This window comes from Pseudochaenichthys georgianus, chromosome 16 (genome assembly GCF_902827115.2).
Source record: "Pseudochaenichthys georgianus chromosome 16, fPseGeo1.2, whole genome shotgun sequence".
Lineage (NCBI taxonomy): Eukaryota > Metazoa > Chordata > Actinopteri > Perciformes > Channichthyidae > Pseudochaenichthys > Pseudochaenichthys georgianus.
The window spans coordinates 33506763-33530524 of NC_047518.2; the positions used below are offsets into that span (position 1 = coordinate 33506763).

The 23762-nt window shown below is 41.1% G+C and overlaps 2 protein-coding genes across 2 annotated transcripts in view; one reads left to right on the top strand and one right to left on the bottom strand.

Moving 5' to 3' along the window:
- Positions 1-17170: 17170 nt before the first annotated feature.
- Positions 17171-18956, top strand: tnfb (tumor necrosis factor b (TNF superfamily, member 2)). Its single transcript, XM_034102735.2, has 4 exons — positions 17171-17455; positions 17570-17624; positions 17733-17792; positions 18055-18956. Exons 1-4 carry the CDS (start codon positions 17267-17269, stop codon positions 18510-18512), a joined length of 762 nt encoding a protein of 253 aa, XP_033958626.1. The 5' UTR covers positions 17171-17266; the 3' UTR covers positions 18513-18956.
- A 1169-nt stretch (positions 18957-20125) lies between these two features.
- The window catches only part of gabbr1a (gamma-aminobutyric acid (GABA) B receptor, 1a), a 65942-nt gene continuing 62305 nt past the window's right edge, over positions 20126-23762 (bottom strand). The window contains exons 23-24 of the mRNA XM_034101564.1: positions 23607-23750; positions 20126-22183 (exon numbers count right to left, since the gene is read on the bottom strand). Coding sequence (XP_033957455.1) covers positions 21902-22183; positions 23607-23750 — 426 coding nt within the window. The 3' untranslated portion in view covers positions 20126-21901. The remainder of the gene's footprint in view (positions 22184-23606; positions 23751-23762) is intronic.

Below are 23762 nucleotides of genomic sequence, written 5' to 3' on the forward strand. Positions count from 1 at the left end.
ATATATTCCCGAAGTCTGAAATGCAAAAATGTTCCACATTAGGGCAATTCACCCTGCATTTAATCATTTTGTTTATTTTTAACGAAATAAATGTGGTTTAATCCATCATGAAATTAATGTAGGCTATTTACTTAGTACATATCTGACATTAACGATTAACACACTGTTCATACTGCTCACAGGCTGATATCTAGTGTATTCATACCCCTCACTGTTTATTCATCATTCAATTCATTATATATTTTATTCTGTAGATTGTGAACATTACTTTTCACTTTACTGCTTGTTGCACCTGGTTAGAAGCTAAACTGCATTTCGTTGTCTCAGTACCTGTAATCTGTGCAATAACAATAAAGTTGAATCTAATCTTGAGCAGGAACTAATGTAGGCTATTTACTTAGTAGGCCTACATATCTGACATGAACGATTAAACACGTTTGTGCATTCTTTATGAATGCAAACCGAGTCATTTCGTTTATTTTTAACGAAATAAATGTGATTTAATCCACATAATTTACTGTGTTAATGGTTTACTTAGTATTGTTTAACTTGAATGTTCTTCACTTTTTAAATGCCTCTGTGATGTGCTGCTACCCATTTCCCCTCGGGGACTAATAAACGAATACTATGACATTAACGATTAAACACATTTGTGCATTCTTTATGAATGCAAACCGGGTCAAGCCGACTCTAATAAACGAATACTATATATTGAACGTCTATTGAATGGCCTTTGTATGTATACAGTACAGTATAGCCCAACCATTTACACCTTCCTTTTTTCCCGTCAAGAGTTTGAATTGGAGAAAGGTAATCGGTGGTGCTTTTATAGCCTATTGCATAATAACTGTGTGATTTATATTGCTTTTCAAATGCATATGGCCACCCATTTACACGGCTCTTCCCGTCAAGAATATGAATAGAACTTAGTTAGATCACTTTACATTTCTGCGAATGAATTTTTAATCACACACGTCTCCCCATCCCGAAAATAAAAAGAGGAAACAATTTTCAAGTTCAGTTTTCACCATTTTATTTAAAATAACTGACATACAGTATAGACACATGCTGTAGGCCTATCTGCTGCGGAAACCAGGACGAGCGATTTCGGGATCTCTCGTTTACCCGGCTCCTGATCTTATGCCACTGGTCAATGTTCAGATTTGGGAACCGATTGGAAACATAAGACTCAATCTGTTGCTTCACATTGAGGGGAAGAGGCATTTTCCCATTGGTCCCAGTCCAGTTGGTTATTTTCACCATTCTCCCATAGCCTATGTTACAAATGGCGTTATGGCCATGAACATATTAGCAGCATCGATCTCAGGGCGATGCTGTCCCTTAAAAAAGCTGTCCTGGTAAAAACTTTCCTCTCGTTCTGAGGAAACAGCCCTGGTGGGTTCATCAGGAGTGACCGCCGATACTGAGACAACGAAATGCAGTTTAGCTTCTAACCAGGAGCAACAAGCAGTAAAGTGAAAAGTAATGTTCACAATCTACAGAATAAAATATATAATTAATTGAATGATGAATAAACAGTGAGGGGTATGAATACACTAGATATCAGCCTGTGAGCAGTATGAACAGTGTGTATGAATATGCTAAGATATATAAAGTATGAAAACGGTAGGACCATACCGTTCTCCAGCCCCAACCCCCCCATGTTTCATATGTATGTTGGGGACCCTTTGTTTAAAACTAATTGGCCATCGGAATGTGTGGAGTCACATTCCACAGCTCTCCCCCCTCCTGTGATCCCCCGCACACAGAGAAAGAAATATCAAACATTTAATAAAAGTGAAAAACAATGAACAAGACTTAACGTATTCATCATAATTAATTATATTTATTTCGTTTGGATGTAGGTGATCTTCTACTATATGAACATTTTGGACCCAAAATCACAACATATATGTAAAAACAGATTTTGAAAATGATTTTATTTTTCACAACACAAACATACACAACGAAACCATTTAAAAGCTGGAAATATATACATGGGATGTGACTATGATAATGTGAAAGTTTGGTTGAGGTAGCATGGGATTTCATTCTGATAAGGCAAAAGTGTTATTATAAATATAATACAAATATATATATATATATATATATATATATATATACACATTATGTACAAAAATCTGTTTTTTCTGTCTTTATCTGTGCCACGCTTCAAAGCGGTTTCTGTCAACTACGACACAGAGGGCAACATCACAGATTCCTCCTCCTCCATGTCAAAAAACAAGCTTAAAGCTTGACTCACGTTCAGAGTTCTCTTCATCATAGTTGAGTCTTCAAAACTCTAAATATATCTAACTATATCTACATTTTCAATGTTTGTTTGTCACTTTACTTCAATCGCAGTCTCCCGCAGCCTCTCTTCGTCTCCCGCAGCCTGTCTTCTATATCTTCGTCTCTCTCCATTTCCCGCCGTCCCTCTTCGTCTCTTTTCGTCTCGTTTCGTATCACTCCGTTTACCTGTTACCTCACCCCTTCCTGGTAAATACATCCTGTTGAGCAGAATCTACAGTTTCCAGTATTTTCCGTTTCGTAAAATGATAAAATACGGCGAAAATATTAAAATATGTGCTTCCATTATTCATACTTCTGAAATATATCTGTATTAACTTTATATCATCGTATGTCCGTGTTTATTGGGTATTTTTGCATGAAACAAAGACTGGCATATAGTTTCGAGCCAGTACTTTCGACAGAAATACACATATACATCCTGTTGAGCAGGATCTACAGTTTCCAGTATTTTCCGTTTCGTAAAATGATCAAATATGGCGAAGATATTCAAATATGTGCTTCCATATTTCATACTTTTGAAATGTATTAAATTTATATCACCGTATCTCCGTGTTTACTGGGTCTTTTTGCATGAATCAAAGACTGGGATATACAGTAGTTTCAAGCCAGCACTTTCGACAGAAACACACGGCAATGTTGTCCGGACTGTTGTTTTTATGCGGCACCGGCTTGAACAGGTCATGTGATCTGATCACGCCGGCGTGACGGTCGACTCCAAAGGGTTAATATTAAATACATATAAGTATTTTTACAACTTGTATTTAGAAATACTCTGTTGTAATTATTGATGCATACATGTGTTCATCCATTTAATGTGGCATCTGCTATAATGGGGTTAATGTATGATATTACTTAATAATACAATACATTATAATATATGATATGATAATTACATTTTAGTTTTATTCATTTCTTATTTCATAGTTTCTCATTATTATTATTATTTTTTATCGCTCATCTTATTTTTGATTTTATTAATCTGTGTGAATCTGTGCTGTCCTGTTTTTCACTCTCACCCTGTTGCTGTTTGAACTACTGAATTTCCCCACGGGATTAATAAAGGTCCATCTTATCTTATCTTAATGTATAAGTTGATTTACTTCAATCTACTGTACAATATTACAGGAAATATACTGCATAAAGCAAACTATATACTTTATTTGATCTAAAATATTGATGTTTCTACAACACCCATTGTGTATTTTGTGAATGAAGCGCCATCTCATGGTTAAATCCTGTAATTGAACAAATGGGGAAATTGGGCAACGCCCTCTAGCAATTTGGCAACACCCCCAGCCCCTGGCATCCGCTGGGCTTTTGACTGGGACACACCCTTTTGAGTCTGATCTGGAGTGCTACATCTGTAGGTCTCTGCGTCAAACTGCAGAGGACCATCATTGTTCTGGCTGTCAGTTGTCACCTGGTTGCTCTGGTCTGAGAGCTCTCTTTTCTCAGCCTCATACCTTGCAACAAGTTGGTCCAGCTGCTGCTTGCGTTGGCTTTCTGCAGCTTCCATATTCTCACTATGGCACTATCGCACTTCTTCTATCCATGGCACAGTCTGTAGACTTGTGTTGTGCGTATAGTAAAATAATCAATTTTTCTTTGGAAGAAGTGTCTAGAAGTGTCTAGAAGACTGTAAAGGTTGTCTGAATGCATCTTACCACTTACGGCTGGAGTGAAGAATGAATTCCGTCATAGAAGATACATCTAGGCGAACATACTCTAGTATGTGAGGATGTCCTTCAAAAGATGTCAAGTACATAGACACCAAACGTCACATGATAGTTAACGCTCCGGCCCTGAACAGCTCTACGTCAAATCTGATCATCTCATAGTATGCTGTTGCCATGGAAACACAAACTCGCCATAAAACACAATGTCGACGTGGACTCAATGGTCCGAACATCACCAGACTTTAGACGACCGTTAATGGTAGGGCCAACTCAACTCGTCTTTGATAACGAGGCAGCCCTCAAGACATCTGAGCCAATTGTGAGTCATCATAAGCCGTTGTTGTGGGGACAGATTCCTCGCCATGAATCACGGTGTTGCTGTAACTCCTATATACATTGTCCGATTAGCCCATAACCTCACACGTTTCTCGATGGTCCAGTCCTGAAGACATCTACGTGACACATCGAGTTGCGGACAACAGCGAATCTGCGCAGATCTTCGAAGACCCATTCATTGCTGCTTGCAGCCTTAATTATTATTCTTATTTTAAATATAATAAATACAAATACTTTAGGAAGATACATCTTATAGAGATACAACTAAATTGGTAGTTATTGTAAGCAAGCAATATGTAACCCATATTTTAAGTTATTATGTATCATGATATGCATTAAAGATCTTGAACAGATTCTCCATAGTTCACATTTCTTGCATCTATCCATGTTTAAGTGACACATTTCAAATGTTGAGCTGAGTTAGATCTACACATCTATATGATAAGTGATGAGCGTATTAAAATGTATGTTTAGAGGGAGATAAATAAATGGTGGTCCATAGTTGTATTAACTGAAAACCACAAATCCACCTCATTGTGGCTCCAAAGTAACATTTAAATCCACGCTCGTAAAAATGCTTTTACTTATGCACCCATGAACACACACTCACATGCAGATCAAAAGCTGACTTAATAGCTTAGAAGTTGTTACACTCCAATTAATATGTGATTCACTTTGTTTCCAATACTTTAAAAATAGGATTGACTTCCTATGACGTGTTAGCAAACATTCCCTTGTGGGTGAGGCCTACACTCACCCACCCCCCACCTTGTCAGTGTTAACAGGGCCTGTGGACATTAGAGCCACTTTAAGTTCAGGCCAGAGCAGGCAGCATGATGACATCACCTCCAACAGGTATCCTAGGCTGGCTACATGCTCACACATTCCCCACAACACTTGCTCCTCTGTTCCCTTCTGCCTTCGTAGTTCTGTAGGGTACTGTATGTTTGTCGGATTGTTAACAGGGCCCTGATTACATGTTATGTGTGGTTCAGTCAGAATAAGACAGTTAAAAACCACGACTAAACATTCAAAGATAAAACATGGGAAGCAGATAAGACACTCTGATGGTAATGTGGAAGAGATAAGCATTAGTATTTATATAAATAGTCCTGTATGTTAACCTTTTTTGTTGTTCTGAGAGCACTTTATTATAAAAAGGGTTTACAAAACATTATGTTTATTTGTGCAGGACATGTTTTGGCGTGGTGTGTATCACATATTTACATTATATATACAAGTTTTGAGTTTATTATATGAATGTTTCAATTAACTTTTTATCAAGTTTGCAAAGTGTTTATAATTAAATACCTTTTACGAAACATGTGATATGGGCTATAGAGGTTATGATATTAAAGGATAAGATAATACAGATTGTGTGACAACTGACACTTCCTGTGCCTCACACTTGCCTCATGCACGCCACCATTAAATGATATCAGCTATAATTAGCTCTTTTTGTTATGTGAAGGATGCGTTTGCATGCAATGCTACAAAACGAGAGAAAAAACATCCATCACCACTTCCTCCGTCTTGTCAGTAACAATATTCCCAAATGTCAATCGTCTGACTTTAATTCATTACGAAAATATTCTTTTATTCTATTGGGTTTTTCTGTGTATTTATGTTTTGGCTTGCTTGATTTGTATCTTTCGTCACATGTGCATGCTGAACCAACTGTTAATCATATGATAGTGTACATTTTCTGAGAGCAAATATTGGACTAGAGAATTTCTCTTTTTAATTGTAGATTTTTATCATTTTAGATCAAAGCTGTTATGTTTGAGTTAATGGTCTAAATTGGCTCTGACCTTTGGCTTTTACTTTGTTGAAACAAAGTTAAGACTTGATGACCACAAATATCTACATCTTACTCTTGTTGATATATCAACAAGAGTCAGAGGAATCAACTGACAAAGACTTACATTTATGAAATGCCAGAATATAACCCCTAGAGATTAGAGAAGTGGACCTTGGACTGGAAGGTGGCATTTAAATCCCCAGGCACTGGGGAAAGCTGGAAACAATGCTTTTCATCTCAGCAATATATTTTTAAATGCCCTTTAGTACTTTTACCATCAACTTCTGCTAAAAGGAACAATAGTAGAAATGAAACTGAGAAAGTGTTTGCAAGTCTTAAAATGTCAAAGATCTTAAACTCTAAAAGTAACAGTAACAGTAACACATTGCAAATGTCTCTCAGTCACTGTGACATTTGTCTACATTTTGAATTCAATTGTCAGTTTGACACAGCCACAGCCAAGACATATTGTATACGTCATAATCAATTATTAGTTTCTATGCTACTCATCTTTGTAAAACAAGCTCCCTCAATAACTGAAATGTGCTAACACTAATTTAATACATGGCTTAAACATTTTTTTTTGTTGGGGCTTGTTCTCGCTTTTGTTTTTTTAATGCAGTATTGTGTTCATTGATTGCCATGGCCCACTTTTAAATTGCTTGTATCTTAATTGTACTATTGCTAAATACACTTAGTGTAACATCCCATCATGTCTGCTAAATTGTTCATGTCATGTTAATCAGGTTCATGTTATTGTTTCACGTTTAGTTCATAGCCCAGGTTAGATTTATGTTTAGTCAAGTCTTTTTGTTCACCTGTCTAGTCCTGTCATTGCACTTCCTGTTTTATTTTGTACTTACCTCTGGTCTCATTTCAGGTCCCTTTACTTCCTCCCTTTGTGTGTTTTCCCGCCATCGTCAGTGTCTGCCCCGCCCCTGATTGTTTCCACCTGTTCCCCCTTACCTCATGTATAAATAGTCCTGTCTCCCTTTGTCCTGTGCCAGTTCGTCTTGTGCCTTGTGCCATTCAGAGAGCCAGCTTGTCTCGCCCAGAGATTATTGTATTTTGTGACCATAGTCAAGTTTATTTAGTTTGTTTGCTTTGCTATGTTTGCCTCTTAGGAGGGATGTTTTGTTTGAACTTTATACTTTTACAAAGTAAAGACTATTTTTGAACAAACTTTCTTTTGAGTCGTGCGTTTGAGTCCAAGTGTCTGTAAGGTCCTTAACAGAACGAACTGGCCAAAAAAATTGACTCAGCCGACTCCGGTTCCTTCAAGGCCGATGTGTTAGCGCAGGATGCTAAGCTAACCCTCCATGCTGAACAGCTGTCTTCCATCAACCAAGGAATGATTGGTCTCACGGATCGTCAGGATGAATTCCAATCAGCTGTAACCAACCAAGTAAATCACCTGGCACTTGCAGCAAGTTCTCTCACCCCTCAAAGCCGGTTCCTCTGCACCTACTCCAGCAATGCCAGGTCCACCGTCTGTTGCTTCGGATCACACCACCCCACCTGGATCGACGCTTCGCCTGGCTCCTCCGGAGAGGTTTTCCGGGGACTCTGGTAACTGTCGACCCTTTCTGGTACAGTGTGAACTACATTTTGCTCATAACCCTGCTGCCTTTGTTTTGGACCAAGCTAAGGTAGCTTTTATGTTGTCCCACATGTCTGGTAGAGCCGCTGCTTGGGCTACAGCCGAGTGGTCAAGAAACTCGCCCATATGTCAGTCACTGAACATGTTTACCCAGACCCTAAGCCGTGTGTTTGATCACTCATCACCTTCCAGAGAAGCCTCACGAGTCATTATGCAGATCAAACAGGGACAACAGAGAGTGACAGACTATGCAATAGATTTTCGTACTCTAGCAGCAGACAGTGGGTGGAACACCCCTGCTTTAATTGATGCCTTCATGAATGGTCTACAAGACTCTATAAAGGACCAGTTGGCACCACATGAACTACCCACAGATCTTGATTCCATCATTGCCATGTCAATTCGCATTGATAACTGGCTTCGTGAAAGGCAGAAGGAGAGAATTAGAACCAGTGCACGACCTCCGAGCCACATGGGGTACTCACCTGCCTTTCGACACCCATGGAGCTCCAGTCCACCTTCCTCAGCCTCGCCCAAGGAACCAGTGCCCTCGGCTGCACCGGAGGAACCCATGCAGCTGGTGAGCCAATTCTCTGCAACTGATTTCCCTCCACGTTCATTGACCATGGTACATATTCAAGTGCGTGACCAAGACATTACTGTGGGGACATTAGTCGATTCAGGTGCCGACGAAAGTCTGATGGACTGGAGTTTGGCAAAGAGACTATGCATCAAGACTGTTCCGTTGACTTCCCCTGTTACTGCCAGTGCCTTAGATGGCAAGTTATTATTTAAAATAACCCATGTATCTGAACCTGTCCAAATAACCATTGACAATACACACATAGAGCAGGGTTTCCGTTAGCCGGTAATTACCGTTTTTAGCTGGTAAAATTTATAAAAAACCGTTAAATTCAAAACCTGACGGTCAAAATGTCTGGTAATAATTAGGGAGGCTCCGATCGATCGGCCGCCGGTCATTATCGGCCGATATTCACTCTTAATAGTTTGATCGGTGCTCTCTATAAAGGCCGATCAGGAGAGCTGGATCTGATCGATATGGACATAAACGCGAGTGAAGTGTAACCGGACGCGAGAGATCAGATCAGCTGCTGAGTCTGACCGAGACACGCAGCTCTGCAGAATCACCTGAAGCCCCGCCCTCTGTTTAGCTCGCTGCAGGAGCTGCATAAGAAACTGACTGCTGTCAGGAGAGAGAGGGAGGGAGAGGGGAAAAGAGAGGCTCCGTTTCTCCCGTGTTATTATTCAAAGTTGATGTAAACTTCTGAATAATGTACGTTATCTACTACAAGTAGTTTGTTTGAATGTAATAATTATGTTGTTTGTGGAATCATTTATTGAAAAATTAATCTGAATTTTTTTCGATCTGTTACGATTATAAACTGAAGCAATATCAAAATGAGCCCCGTGAACTGAGTTTTAAACATCAGCATATCTGCTCATAGTCCGGTAATTACCTGCTAACGGAAACTCTGCTACACAACTATTATTATTATTATTGAAATATGACCGGTAAGTTTCACATTTGTCTGGTAAAATAAAATCTGCCCGGACATTTGACCGTCGAGAAAAAATCCTAGCGGAAACCCTGACATAGAGGAAATGAAATTCCAGTTATTTGACTCTGCACTACACCCCTTGATTTTGGGTTATCCATGGCTGATCAAACATAATCCGATCATTGACTGGCGATCAGGGAGGGTTAAGGAATGGGGCCCAGGCTGTAGGCTGACCTGTTCAGACCTTCCTAGGTTCTCCACAGAACCTGAAAAGGAACAAGACAAACACACTCATAAGCCTGACTCCATTTCGGATTATCCCGACCTGACTAAAGTGCCCTTGTGTTACCAGGACTTAAAGGAAGCATTTAACAAAACTAGGGCCATGTCCCTACCTCCCCACCGACCTTATGACTGTCCCATTAACCTGTTGGCTGGTTCTCAGATCCCTAAAAGGAGACTTTACTCTCTCTGCACCGGAAAGGGAGGCTATGAAGTCCTATATTGACTCCTCTCTAAAAACTGGACTCATCAGACCATCCTCCTCCCCAGCGGCCGCTGGGTTTTTCTTCATCGATAAGAAAGATGGTACCCTCCGTCCATGCATTGACTATAGTCCCCTTAATGAAATAACAGTTAAAAATAGATACCCACTCCCTCTCATGTCTTCAGCCTTTGAACTTTTGCAGGATGCAAAACTATTCACCAAACTGGACTTGAGAAACGCTTACCATCTCATTAGGATACGAGAGGGGGATGAGTGGAAGACCGGTTTTAACACTCCCAGTGGTCACTACGAGTACCTAGTCATGCCATTTGGATTATGCAATGCTCCGGCAGTTTTTCAGTCATTTGTCAACGATGTGCTGAGGGATTATCTCAACAAGTTTGTATTCGTTTATCTCGATGACATCTTGATCTTCTCACCCGATGAGGAGACCCACACCCATCATGTCCGCCAGGTACTGCAAAGCCTGATGGAGAATCAACTCTACTGCAAGGCTGAAAAGTGTGAGTTTCACGTCAAGACCATCTCCTTCCTGGGGTACATCATCTCGGCCAATCAAATCCAGATGGATCCAGAGAAGGTCAGTGCAGTGGCCAATTGGCCATCTCCCACCAACAGGAAAAAGGTGCAACAATTTTTAGGCTTTGCAAACTTCTACAGGAGGTTTATAAGAAACTTTAGTGGCATTGCAGCACCTTTACATGCTTTAACCTCTCCCCATGTCATGTTCAAGTGGAATATACAGGCGGGTGAAGCTTTCCAGAAGCTCAAGAAACTGTTCACGCCCCAATCCTCACAGTGGCCGACCCACGGAGACAATTTATCGTGGAGGTGGATGCCTCCAACGATGGCATTGGGGCGGTGCTGTCCCAAAGATCTGTCCAGGACAACAAGCTACACCCATGTGCGTTCCTTTCACGTAAGTTGACAACTGCAGAAAGGAACTATGATGTGGGGAATAAGGAGCTTTTAGCAGTTAAAACAGCTTTGGAGGAATGGCGTCATTGGTTGGAGGGGGCTGAGCAACCATTTCTAGTTTGGACTGACCATAAAAACCTGGAATACATTAAGAACTCCAAAAGACTGAACTCACGCCAGGCTAGATGGTCATTGTTTTTTAATCGGTTTCATTTTGTATTGTCATACAGACCAGGCACACAGAATGTTAAACCTGATGTATTGTCACGTTTGTACGATCCTGAACCTGTTGCCAAAGAGCCCGAGAGCATCCTTCCACCTAACCGTGTGGTTGGAGCAGTTTCATGGCCAATAGAATCGGTGGTGAAGCAGGCAAATGGTGAGACCCCGGCACCTAGGGGTTGCCCACGAAATAGGTTGTTTGTCCCTGTTTCCGTTCGATCACAGGTAATACACTGGGCTCACACGTCTATGCTCACCTGTCATCCTGGAGTGAAACGCACAACCTTCATGATCAAGCAACGTTTCTGGTGGCAGGCTATGAGGAAGCAGGTGGCAGAATATGTTGCGGCCTGCACTGTCTGTGCCAGGAACAAGACCTCCACTGAAGCACAGATGGGGTTGCTGCAGCCACTTCCTGTTCCGCATCGGCCATGGTCCCACATCTCGATGGACTTTGTCACCGGACTACCGATATCAGAAGGTAACACCACCGTCTTGACGGTGGACAGATTTAGTAAAATGGCACATTTTATTGCACTATCCAAGCTTCCCTCTGCCAAGGAAACGGCAGAGGTCATGTTACGTCATGTCTTTCGCATTCATGGTTTTCCCAGGGACATTGTGTCAGACCGGGGCCCACAGTTCATTTCCCGTTTCTGGAAGGAGTTCTGCCATCTCCTTGGAGCCACCGTGAGTCTTTCCTCAGGATATCACCCCCAGTCGAATGGCCAGTCAGAGCGCATTAACCAGGAGCTAGAGACCTGTTTGCGCTGCCTGGTCTCCCAGAACCAGGCATCCTGGAGCAAGCACCTGATGTGGGTGGAGTACGCCCACAACACGCTGCCCACTTCCGCAACAGGACTCACACCGTTTCAGTGTGTGCACGGCTACCAACCACCTCTGTTCCCTGCCAATGAGGCCGAGGTCACGGTCCCATCAGCTCACGCTATGGTCCGTCGGTTCCGCCGGATCTGGGCCGGTGCTCGTCGGGCTCTCTTGCGCAGTGCCAGCCGGATGAAGGAGGTGGTGGATCGACGCCGGAGACCTGCTCCACCGTATCGGCCTGGACAAAGAGTTTGGTTAGCTACCAAGAACTTACCCCTCCACGTCATGTCGAGAAAGCTAGCGCCAAGGTTTGTTGGTCCATTCCCGATATCGAAGATCATAAACCCGGTGTCTGTGCAGTTACGTCTACCCAGGTCATTAAAGGTCCATCCAACGTTTCATGTCGGCAAGATCAAGCCGGTCAGGGAGAGCTCATTGGTACCCGCCTCTAAACCCCCTCCACCCCCCCAGATGGTAGAAGGAGGCCCCGTCTACGCTGTAAAGAGACTGCTGGCAGTTCGTAAGCGAGGGCGAGGAAGACAGTTCCTTGTGGACTGGGATGGGTACGGTCTAGAAGAGAGAACATGGATCCCAGCGAGTTTCATTGTTGATCCGGCCATGATTAAAGATTTTGATCGGGATCACCCAGAAGTTCCTGGGACGTCAGGAGCCGTCCCTAGAGGGGGGGGTACTGTAACATCCCGTCATGTCTGCTAAATTGTTCATGTCATGTTAATCAGGTTCATGTTATTGTTTCACGTTTAGTTCATAGCCCAGGTTAGATTTATGTTTAGTCAAGTCTTTTTGTTCACCTGTCTAGTCCTGTCATTGCACTTCCTGTTTTATTTTGTACTTACCTCTGGTCTCATTTCAGGTCCCTTTACTTCCTCCCTTTGTGTGTTTTCCCGCCATCGTCAGTGTCTGCCCCGCCCCTGATTGTTTCCACCTGTTCCCCCTTACCTCATGTATAAATAGTCCTGTCTCCCTTTGTCCTGTGCCAGTTCGTCTTGTGCCTTGTGCCATTTAGAGAGCCAGCTTGTCTCGCCCAGAGATTATTGTATTTTGTGACCATAGTCAAGTTTATTTAGTTTGTAATTTGCTTTGCTATGTTTTGCCTCTTAGGAGTGATGTTTTGTTTGAACTTTATACTTTTACAAAGTAAAGACTATTTTTGAACAAACTTTCTTTTGAGTCGTGCGTTTGAGTCCAAGTGTCTGTAAGGTCCTTAACACTTAGCTTACAACCATGGCTTTATGTGCTTTGTCATGTTTCAAAGGATCTTGTTTTTTACCAGTAACATTACACTAAATATTGTTATATTATGTCACTTTTTTGTTAACTTTGTCAGTAAGTAGGACAGTTTGTAGTTAGAATTATGCTAATCTAGCTAGCAGCGCAGCATGGGTTACCATGGTTATCGTTAGCTTCTTGATACCGAAATCAAGATCTAATCTAGCTGGCTAACCCACTTATCCTAAACTACAGTACATAGCGGCCAGACTGTTAGCGGCTAAAGTCAGTTGGTGAACACGTTGAGCATGTAAAATGAGTTAAAAAACAGTGGATTTTATCCTTACCTGCTTCAGGTGAACAGGACTAGTCAACTTAATGCTAATGTTGCTCCAATTTTAGAAATGTGTAACGCCTGTGAACACATTAGATAGAGTTAGCAGATTATTTATATTCCGTCTGTTAAAAAAACCCTGCTTGGCTATATAAACTAGGGCTGTAGTAACATCTCAGTATTTCCTAGTTTAGAATAATCAATTGATCGTTTGGCCCAGTTTTAAGAATAAATTAATAATATTTATTATAAAATATATAATTATATTTTAATGGATTATTTAATCATCAGACAAATTGACAAATTAGGCATTTTATTTGAAACGCTCTGTGAATGAAGGTTAAACTGCAATGTAGGGCATCCATAATGTTGGTATTAATCCTTGAATGCACCACAGAAAAACTTGCTATCCTGTGTTTTCTTTAAAATACCTTTCCATATACTTGAAAGGATTGCCCAACCTTGATTTTTTTAAAGAAATGTTTATATGTTCCCTGACCTCCAAAAGGAGCTTGAATAGGCTATACCGTATTATTATTACCAATAAGAAATAATAAGAGAAACTCTAAACAATGGGACACAAATTGTTATAAATTAGTATAATCCTTAAAGAAAACTATGGATCTTTGTCGGTTTGTTCGCTGTATCACACAAGCTGTGCAATCCAACCATGACACATTCATATTGCATTTAATAAGGGTATATGTTGATCCTAGTAGTACAAATTCTGCCCCTGGAAAGCAGTGGCTTCCTCATGCCTTCTTTTTTCACACACGTAACATTTAAAACATATTGTGTAAGAACTTTTGAATGTCCTCTAATGTTTATCGTACTTATCTCAGGGGCACTTTCTCAAATGAAAACAAACAAATGTATTTCACTTAGTTCAATGAAAATGTTGACCCTGTAAACCTCTAGAGTGTGTAAATAGCTAATATCATGGTTATGGCTAATGGATAATGGAAAATCCCAGATTCAGATATGCACCTAATCTTATCTTTTGGTAATATAAGGAAACGAGGAGTTAAACACTTAAAGCGTACATTTTTGGAGGCCTAGCGGAGGCGTAGGCCACCAGACACACAGACAAGTGGCAGCAGAAGCCACTGTGCCTTTGTAGTGCAACCTCATTTTGGCGCAGGTTATTCCCTTTCACAACCACATCTTGCCCTGAGCCCACATACGGCAACACTGAAGAAGGAATGATGAGAAGGAATAAAAAACCTTCTTGATGTGGCTTTTTTGTTTCTTCAAAATCTGGCACCTGTGATTGTGTCACCAGTCAAATCCGAAAATGAAACTCACTGCATAAACGTTGAATGCTGTTCGCCTACAACAGCTTCCTTTCTCCATTTCCTACGTCCTTGCCCCCCTGTCCTCCTTTCGCTATTCTTTCCTAAATCGTTTCCTTCCTGCCCTGATGTAATCTTTGTAAGGAATTATAACTGAGCTCCATAGCCTGATGACCACATCCTGGGATTTCATAATGCAATCTAAGAGCAAAATCAGGAAAGAACAAAAGGATTTTCTTTCTAGATTTCACGGGGGGGGGGGTTCAACGTTGGGAATATGTCACCATGCGATTAGTAGAGGACTGATAATGCTTCAGGCTCACAGGGGAAGGAAAAGGGCACCCAGATATGAAGGCTCACACTGGGGAGCTTTAGTTACCAGTTCTATTCCCCCGGCTCCATGAAAAGAGGTATTTGTCTCTCAACCAAATCCAGTGGGTGTTTGTGAGTTACATATTACAGATGACCTCTGACTGGGAAAGGGGATGTTTTGAAGCTCAACAGATTGTACAGCATGATATCAATTATAGTGAATGAGGTGGTCATTTCAGAGCACATTCGGGCATAAATCATGGTTATTTGTCACTTTTTATTTATTTATATCAATTTCAGTGAGCTATATTTTACAAAAGAAACACAGGTAATATCAACAAGGTATGGGAACTGAGGGATACATGGCTTGGTTTGATGATTGTATGTCTATTTCCCTTTGATCTAGCAAGATCTTATGTTTGACTGTTTACATAAAAGTGTGCCATCATCATAGCTGCTGCTACTAAACCTGAGGGCCACATAATGTGCTATAATGTTGTATACATTTGTCTCACACTCTTTTTCATGCATGTGTGTATTTATGTATCATATTTTATGTTCTCATATGTCTTTCCTTTCCTTTTTCTCATTACATTTATGCAATTATTTTGGATGAACTTTGTGACTTACATTTACTACCCATGGTGGCATAACCAATGCTGCTTGAGAATGTGTTCATGTTAATCTCTCTTGAGCAGGTAAAAGAGCACTTTATCAAATGTCTACTTGTGTGATTATGTGTCCATTTTTAGTAAAACTTGAACATGTTGCAGATATGACAGCATCCCTATTGTTTGCAGTGAGGATGATCCACTTGTCAGAGTTCATGGGCTAGTTCTCCCACTCATAATGTGGGGGAATGATGTTTTTCCATTGTATGTATATCCTGGGAGTTTTTAGAAGTTGGATCCGTCTAGCTAAATCTAGGACTGATTTGTGTGTGTGTGTGTGTGTGTGTGTGTGTGTGTGTGTGTGTGTGTGTGTGTGTGTCATGTTGTCGCATAAGATGATGGTGATGATGATGATGATATCATTCTGAAATGCCTTGCGGTCAGTTTGTGTTTGCATGTAGGAATGCAACAGTCAGATTCGGAGGTGTGATTCCACCACGGATTTCACACATGAGGAAACACGCACGCACGCACACACACACACACACACACACACACACACCCACACACACACACACACACACACACACACACACACACACACACACACACACACACGCAAAGAATTCGAATACAAGGGAAATTAAATGGAAAATATCAATAAAGTGTTGCTAAAAATAAAAATGCACTGGACAATGGAAACAAAACTGAAATGACATTTTAGGCATGTGTGATGAAATGCCCTCACACTTGTGTTGTCAGACGTCAGGGGAGAATGGGAAATGGAAAATCCAAGGCAGAGAGAGTTGGCAAAAAGGAGAAGTCTAAAACCAGTTTGTCTAGTTGCATCACTCCCAGTTCTGAAACAGAAAGATGACAGTGTTGCCAAGTTTTGCTTTTAAAACACTTTTCTCTTTAGAGATTGAGATCAGGGATTTCAAAAGTATGAAGTCATAAAAAAGGAAAAAACAAACTCCTCTAACCTACAATACTTCTCATGCAGTCTGAGAATGATGTTTCACATACTGTAATATTATACAAATGCATGGTGTAAAACACCAACTATTACATGTTTATAAGGTGCTTATGATTGCTTAAAAGGGTGGTTACAGTGCTGAAAACTAAATAAACAGGTGAAATGTTTACACAATCCACACATTTTTGTGGTGTTAGAAAACATCTGGTCTGACCTGTTGTCGGTGAGTCGGTGGATTTCTGTGTAAGCCTCAGCAGTTAGGGACAGCTTACATGCTGTGGGTGTCTCGAGTCAGTAATGAGATCAATATGTGTTTATGACTTTGTGTCTGACTCCCTGTGTGTGTACAGCAGCCTATTGATGTTTGTGCATGGATAACTGTGTGTTTGTGTATCAATGTGTGTGGTATAGCACGTACTGTATCATGTAATTTTATGAAACCTAAAAGTAGAGACCAACCACTTTCCCATCCTGAAACCACGACTCCTGTTGGGTTCAGCACTGGTAAACTCCAGTGACTTTCCCTCCCGTTCGAGTTCCTCTCCATAGCTCAGGCCGCTCTGCTGCTGCTGCTGCTGCTGCACTGTCTCCACTTACATTGTGACATCACTGGAGTTTCCCCACTGTAGAGGCCGCTACCACAGCATAAATACTACAAGCTCTCTGGCAGAAGTTCACTCTTAACACAATAGCAACACAAAGAGAGAAGTATCAACATCAGCATCCAGAAAAGTGTTTCAGTTGCTAGATTTGAGCTTTTAATTTAAACATTTAACATCAGGGATTTGCAGTATGGTGGCCTACACATCTGCACCAAGTGACATGGAGATGGGTCTTGAGCAGAGGACGGTGGTCTTGGTAGAAAAGAAGTCCTCCACAGAACGGATATTAAAGTTGTCGGTGGCCCTTCTTGTCGTGGCCCTTTGCGTAGGGGGCATCCTGGTGTTCGCTTGGTACTGGAGTGGAAGGCCAGACAAAATGGTAAGGAGTAGCTCCGTCTTTCTGTATTAGACCTTTTTAAACCTTGTATTTTTACTGAAATGCACTTTTTGTGTTTATATTTTGTAATTCATTTGTCATATGCTCTCCTTACAGACGCAACCAGGCCACACAGATGCGCTGATCGACAAGGACACAGCTGAGAAAACAGGTGATTACAGGTGCTCTTGTAGTAAAAATGCCATATGTGGTTTGTTAGATATACTTGGGGCTTTATTGATTACTTGAGACAAGCTCACATTTGTCTTTCTCTCCTCAGATCCCCACACCACACTGAGGCGAATCAGCAGCAAAGCCAAGGCAGCCATCCATCTAGAAGGTGAGTCATGGCTTGGTTTCATTCGGTTCTCAGCAAATATTGAGCTCATGATCTCAGCGTTCAAAGTGTCTTCCTTCCTCTTTTGTGATATTTTTAGCTTCCTTCTTTTTAGAAGTATGTTGATCAGGTGCACTTTAAGGAAGTTGTTGCACGAGTTATTCATTGGCTTCAATCAAATTATGTTAATAATTGAAAACCCTCTGTAGAAAACAACCAAAGTGTTTCCGGGCTTTAACAGTGTGTCTTATTATTCTTCTTTCAGGGATCTACGAAGAAGGCGAAAGTTTGAAAGAGCAGTTGGAGTGGAGAAACGATCAAGGTCAAGCGTTCGCTCAGGGCGGCTTTCGACTGGTGAAAAACCAGATAGTGATCCCACAAACAGGACTGTACTTCGTCTACAGCCAGGCGTCGTTCAGGGTGTCCTGCAGCGATGGCGACGAGGAGGGAGCGGGTAAAGGCCTCACACCTCTCAGCCACAGGATCTGGCGCTACTCAGACTCCATTAGCAGCAACGCCTCTCTGATGAGCGCCGTGAGGTCGGCTTGCCAAAACACGGCGCAGGTGGACAGCTACAGAGATGGACAGGGGTGGTACAACGCCATTTATCTGGGCGCAGTGTTTCAGCTGAACAAAGGAGACCGACTGTGGACCGAAACCAACCAGCTATCAGAGCTGGAGACCGACGAGGGACGGACCTTCTTTGGCGTGTTTGCACTTTGAAATGACTCTTTGCTGCGATAGTAACAGAGACGATACAAAGCCCTGCACAGTGCCATCAGTTCTGGCATTTTATTTTTACATTGTGTATGTTTTTTACTTACTTTTAATATTATTCATCTCCATGGTGATGTAAAACTGTTTCAATCTCAATGGAGATAAACTTGTAGCCGAACAGGCAGTGCAGACTTTTTTTTTAAATCCTATAAACTGTAACAGTTTGCAACATTATTTATATTTTAGGCGCTTTTTGTACATTATTTATGCTGACCTGAGATTGTAGTAGGCTAGACTTTCTCTGCTACCGGATACAGACACAGCTCTTCACTGAAGAGATTATGTTCAAGAGGTATGTACAGAACTATTGTCACATGTTTGTATTTATTTGTATTTATTTGTATTTAAATTGTTTGTAATATGTGTCCAAGATTGTATTTATATGTTAATGTGAACATGATTTTAATTAAAATCCTAAAAGGAAATACTTACAGAAAAGATCACTGAGTTTTTCTAATTACATAGGATGAAGTCATTTCTAAACCGAGATAGTAAGAGGAAAGTCGAGTCGGCAATCATCTCCAGCCAGCCAGGGCAGTAGCTCTCACACACACGCACACGTATACACACGCACGCACACACACACACACAGACGCAAACACACAATTTGACAAGAGCAGCTTTGAAATTCCTCCACAGCCAGCAAATACTTCCTTTGTTAGATCAGACAAGATGAGGGGAATTTCCTATTTCTCTGTGTTGTAGCTGAGTGCTGTGTCAGGTGGAGGCCCACAGAAGCCTCAGCCCCGAGCGGGGTTTCCCCAATGACACCCTCCCACCACCCCCGATCCCACACACAACCTGCCTCCTCCTCCACACCAGCAACCCCTTTCCCTCTATTACCACATACTTCATCTTCAGTCAGCTGGAAAGAGGCATGACATGGCTGTGTGTGTGTGTGTGTGTGTGTGTGTGTGTGTGTGTGTGTGTGTGTGTGTGTGTGTGTGTGACTGCATTCAGTATGCATAATGTGCTATCCTGCAGCACAGCTGGCCTCGTCACATTGTCATCATGTGAAAGCACTTTTCATACAAATATCGGATGTACTTGGGAACCATTTGTCTACTTTTGTGTCTTTTCCATCCACAAACATCCACCTATTGTCTCAGTAACAACATTCCCGCTAGCCTTTCGCAGCTGCTCATTGTGCTGAAAACCATTTCCCAGTTTTGTTTAATGATTTCTTCTTCTGAATTTGCTCTTTGCCTCCCGCAGGCTGACCCGGTAAAAAATAACCAAGTTCAACAGACAAACTCAAGGTAACAGAGTTAATTGCTCTAAAGGTCAAAGTGAGTTAGAAGAAGCCACACATAAAAGGTGACATCTAGTGGATGATGTTATTAAGCTGCGCTGTGCAATTAAAATGCATTGAAATGGTGGTCTAACTCATCAAATAGGATCTAGCGTTTCCCGAGCTGAAAGACCTCTGAAAAAATCCACCAAATCATTACAGTTTCAGTTTGACTTCACAGTGTAGTTTGAAAAGTGAACCCTGTACTTCCCTTTTGTTTATGTATTTTCAGTGATGTGGAAAGAAAGGTATCACTGAAACACAAATACCCAATGAAAAAACAATTATTTTTATTTATGGTACCCATATATTTGCATACACATACTCTGAAATATATTAACATTTACGATCTTATATATAGTGAATACAAATATCCCCAAATCCATATATATTGTCATATATGTGCAAGATAATAGAACAACTCCTAAATTATTTCTGCTTTCATATGTTACACTATCTCTTCCAGGTACTGCACAGTTAATACATATGGCCTATTTCATTCGCTGATGTCCTCCTCCATACCCTGAGCTAAAATGTATTAGAATACCAGCAAACATGAAGTGGAATAACCATAGTTTGTTCAGTTTAAAGTGCGCACTGACATATATTTGAAAAAATATTTGACAAAGTATTGTTTTACCTGCTGATAAAGCTGTTCAGATATCATTGCTTTTATAACATCTGGAAATAGCTCATGAATGAAATAGTACCTCCAGATTAACTGCTGAATAAATACAGTTTGTCACATAACTTTACGTACATCCTTCTTTGATACATTTACAATTTACCCTAAGGCAAAATGGAAAATAATAAAATAAATATAGCATCCATCCAGATTGTCTGTTATGGGAAAACGTAAGAAAAACATCCTATAAAAAAAAGGCTCACAAGAATAATGTGTATAAAAACTGTGCTTTCTCTGACGACCCACAGCAATAGCCATCATAGAAGCCCCACGTCTCACGCACTGCTGCTGTGAAAAATATAAATTGGCTTTCAGTTCCAAGAGGAACTGAAATGGCATGTTGTTGTTTTCCCGACGAAATGTGAGAATCAGCTGCATTGACTATGGCTGCAGCAGGGGGGGTTATTTGATGGCTACGACTGTTCTTTACTGCTAAAAAGGTACAACACAAATCTCATGTAAACATCATCGCAAATGGCAAAAAGTTTCCCTTAACATGAGAAAGCTTGGATACTTTCCTCCTTTGAAATTAGTTAATATTCAGCAAAGGACTGTTTATTTTTTTTAAATGCAGTGTTGTACTTGAATACACAGTCCTGACAACAGACATCCATACATGCCAAGCTCTGAGGCCCTTTCTAAATTATGGCTATTTAATAATGCACATTATCATCTTTCAGTGAAACCAGTATTCACGCGGTGGCGCTCAGCGGACTTTACAATCCTTTGTCCCTTTTGTAAATTCCATTTCCACAACTCCCCTGAAAAGTAAACAAATAATTTAACAACAACTCCATGACAAAACAGGTCAGATATTACAGAACATTATAAACCACTACTGTGTGCGCTTGCCTAGTCAACAAACTCGAGAGACGAACGGTGGAGACGATATAACAAAGACACAAACGTTTCCTTTTGAGATCCTCGGCGAGGTGTCTCCACAACAGAACGAGATAACGAATGGGGGAGAGGAATGATTAAGAGACCTTTCTGTTCACTTTGAAAAAAAAGGACCTCGAGTGCAGCTAGTCTGGACAGTCACAAGTGCCTCGTTGCTGGGTCGGACGCAGTGAGATCAAGACTGTGAGGAACGGGTGTTACCTGCGCAATCCCCCCCGAAGCTGCCGCGTGTACAGCCAGCGCTCCTGTGAACTTATTTGTGCTTCCACGCTGTTTTTTTTAAAACAGTGTCACAACACCGCTGTGCCCCAAACAAGTGAAAGTCACAGTGTGTCATTGTGTTTTGTGTCCCTGTGTGTGTGTGTGTGTGTGTGTGTGTGTGTGTGTGTGTGTGTGTGTGTGTGTGTGTGTGTGTGTGTGTGTGACTGTTGCCCCCCCTCCCCTCTCCCGGTGCCTCGCCTATTTGTACAGCAGTGGGATCTGGCTGTTCTGACAGTGGTTGCGGCTCATCTTGCTGTCGGCCGGGTAAAGGTTGGAGGAGTTGGAGAAGGAAGGCGGGAGGGAGTGATTGTCCGTGGTGGGGTATCCGGGCGGGGGCAGCAGAGACTTGGGGTCGGGCTGGGAAGAGGGCGGGGGGGGGGCGTTGTGGTTCTGATTCTGGCCGGAGGAGGGTCGGCGGCGGTTGCGTAAAGCCTGTCGCTCAGCCAGCTGGTTGCGGAGTGCGGAAACTCTCTCTTCTTTCTGAAGACACAACGAGAGAAGAGAGACACGGTTATATTTACTGTTGTGTCGCATTTCTCTCTTTTTGAACTGTTTATTTTCATTTTTACAAATCAAGACAAATCCTGGACTTTTCCGTTCAAATGACAAATAATAATATGGTAAAACAGAATATGAAATAAAATTAAGTAAAACATAAATAAAGTAAAACAGTTACAAGTTAAAATAAGGAAATAAATAAGATCATTATAAAAAATTAATTAGTAATAGGAAATTAAATAAAAATAAATAAAAGCATTTTAAACAAGGAGTGACATCTTTAGCAGAGCAGGATCGGTTACACAGGGACGTTTTCCATAATGTTCTTTTGAAACTCAATTAAGTTAAAACAACCCTTTTCAACTAGCTAGACATCCAGGTATCGTTTAACTTTGAGTAGCATTTATAAGTAGTTACACGCCATAGTCATTTCTCAAGCAAAAGCGCAGAACATTAAGCTAGTTCCCGCTTCTCAAATGAGGATTTGCATCTTTTTCTGGCCGAATATGATAATAAATAAAATATATTAAAGTGTTGCACTGTTGCTCTCAGAGTTCCAAGGCTCTGGGAAACTATGATGAGTAGTTATTTCTTGTTGTGAACAATTATATGAACAGTTAAAACAAGTACTTTATGAATAGATTTTTATGAAAATGTATATATTATAGGCTAAACTATAAGTCAATAATCGTAAGAATAATTTTTTTTTCAGACATATAAGTGATTACTGAAGAGATTTCAAACCTTTTTACTTTTTTTGCAGTAATTTCATGGAGCTAAACTCTCATAATTACATTGAATAAAAGAGGAATGCTTAAAAACTATCTTTCACATCTATTAGTGTGAAAGCTAATTATGGAAATAATGTTATATTATCAAAAATACTTAAAAGTGGTAGGTAAGAATGGAGCAACCAGCTCGAGTGCGCTAGAATTTGAAAGTACGAAGCCGAAAAAAATCTGCCTCTTCCTTCAGACTTCCTTACAGAGCCCCTCCTCCAACACACACGGACGCGCACGTGACCAATGAGGGCACGAGATAAGTTGTGCACATATGGAAGGCTGACAGGCAGGTAGGCCATCCAGTTACTTTAGCCGGCTCAGATGATTGGTCGTGCTTTTTACAGCGCCACGGCTTCCACTGATTTTTTAATGTATTTATTGTCAAAGCATTTAATGTATTATTCATTGCTATCGGGACGTTAAGAGCATTCCATGGAATAAAACAAAAAGTGTTTCTGAAGTGAATTACCTACCCCAGCTTTAAATGTATTACATACATTATAAAGCGATGAAGGATACTTGATACCACAAACATGTCTCTATTTGTAAGTCACAATGTGATGTGTTATTCCTTTTCCTGTTTAAACAAATGAAACAGTGTAAGTGTCGGTATAACGCCTCACCTCCTGGATGATCTTCTGCAGCTCCCTGTTCTCTCTCTCCAGCTGTCGGGACTTCTCCTCGTCGTTGTTGTTGGTGGACGAGCCGGTCTTCAGAGTGTCCTGCTGCTCCGACTGCCACTCGCCGCGGGTGATGAGACGCCGCATCTGCACCGCCAC

Bases quoted from the DNA above. Each gene is read 5' to 3' on its own strand.
- tnfb (XM_034102735.2), top strand. From the start codon at position 17,267: ATGGTGGCCTACACATCTGCACCAAGTGACATGGAGATGGGTCTTGAG. The intron at 17,456-17,569 runs GTAAGGAGTAGC...CTCTCCTTACAG, and splicing joins GTGGAAGGCCAGACAAAATG to ACGCAACCAGGCCACACAGA. The intron at 17,793-18,054 runs GTGAGTCATGGC...TTCTTCTTTCAG, and splicing joins GGCAGCCATCCATCTAGAAG to GGATCTACGAAGAAGGCGAA.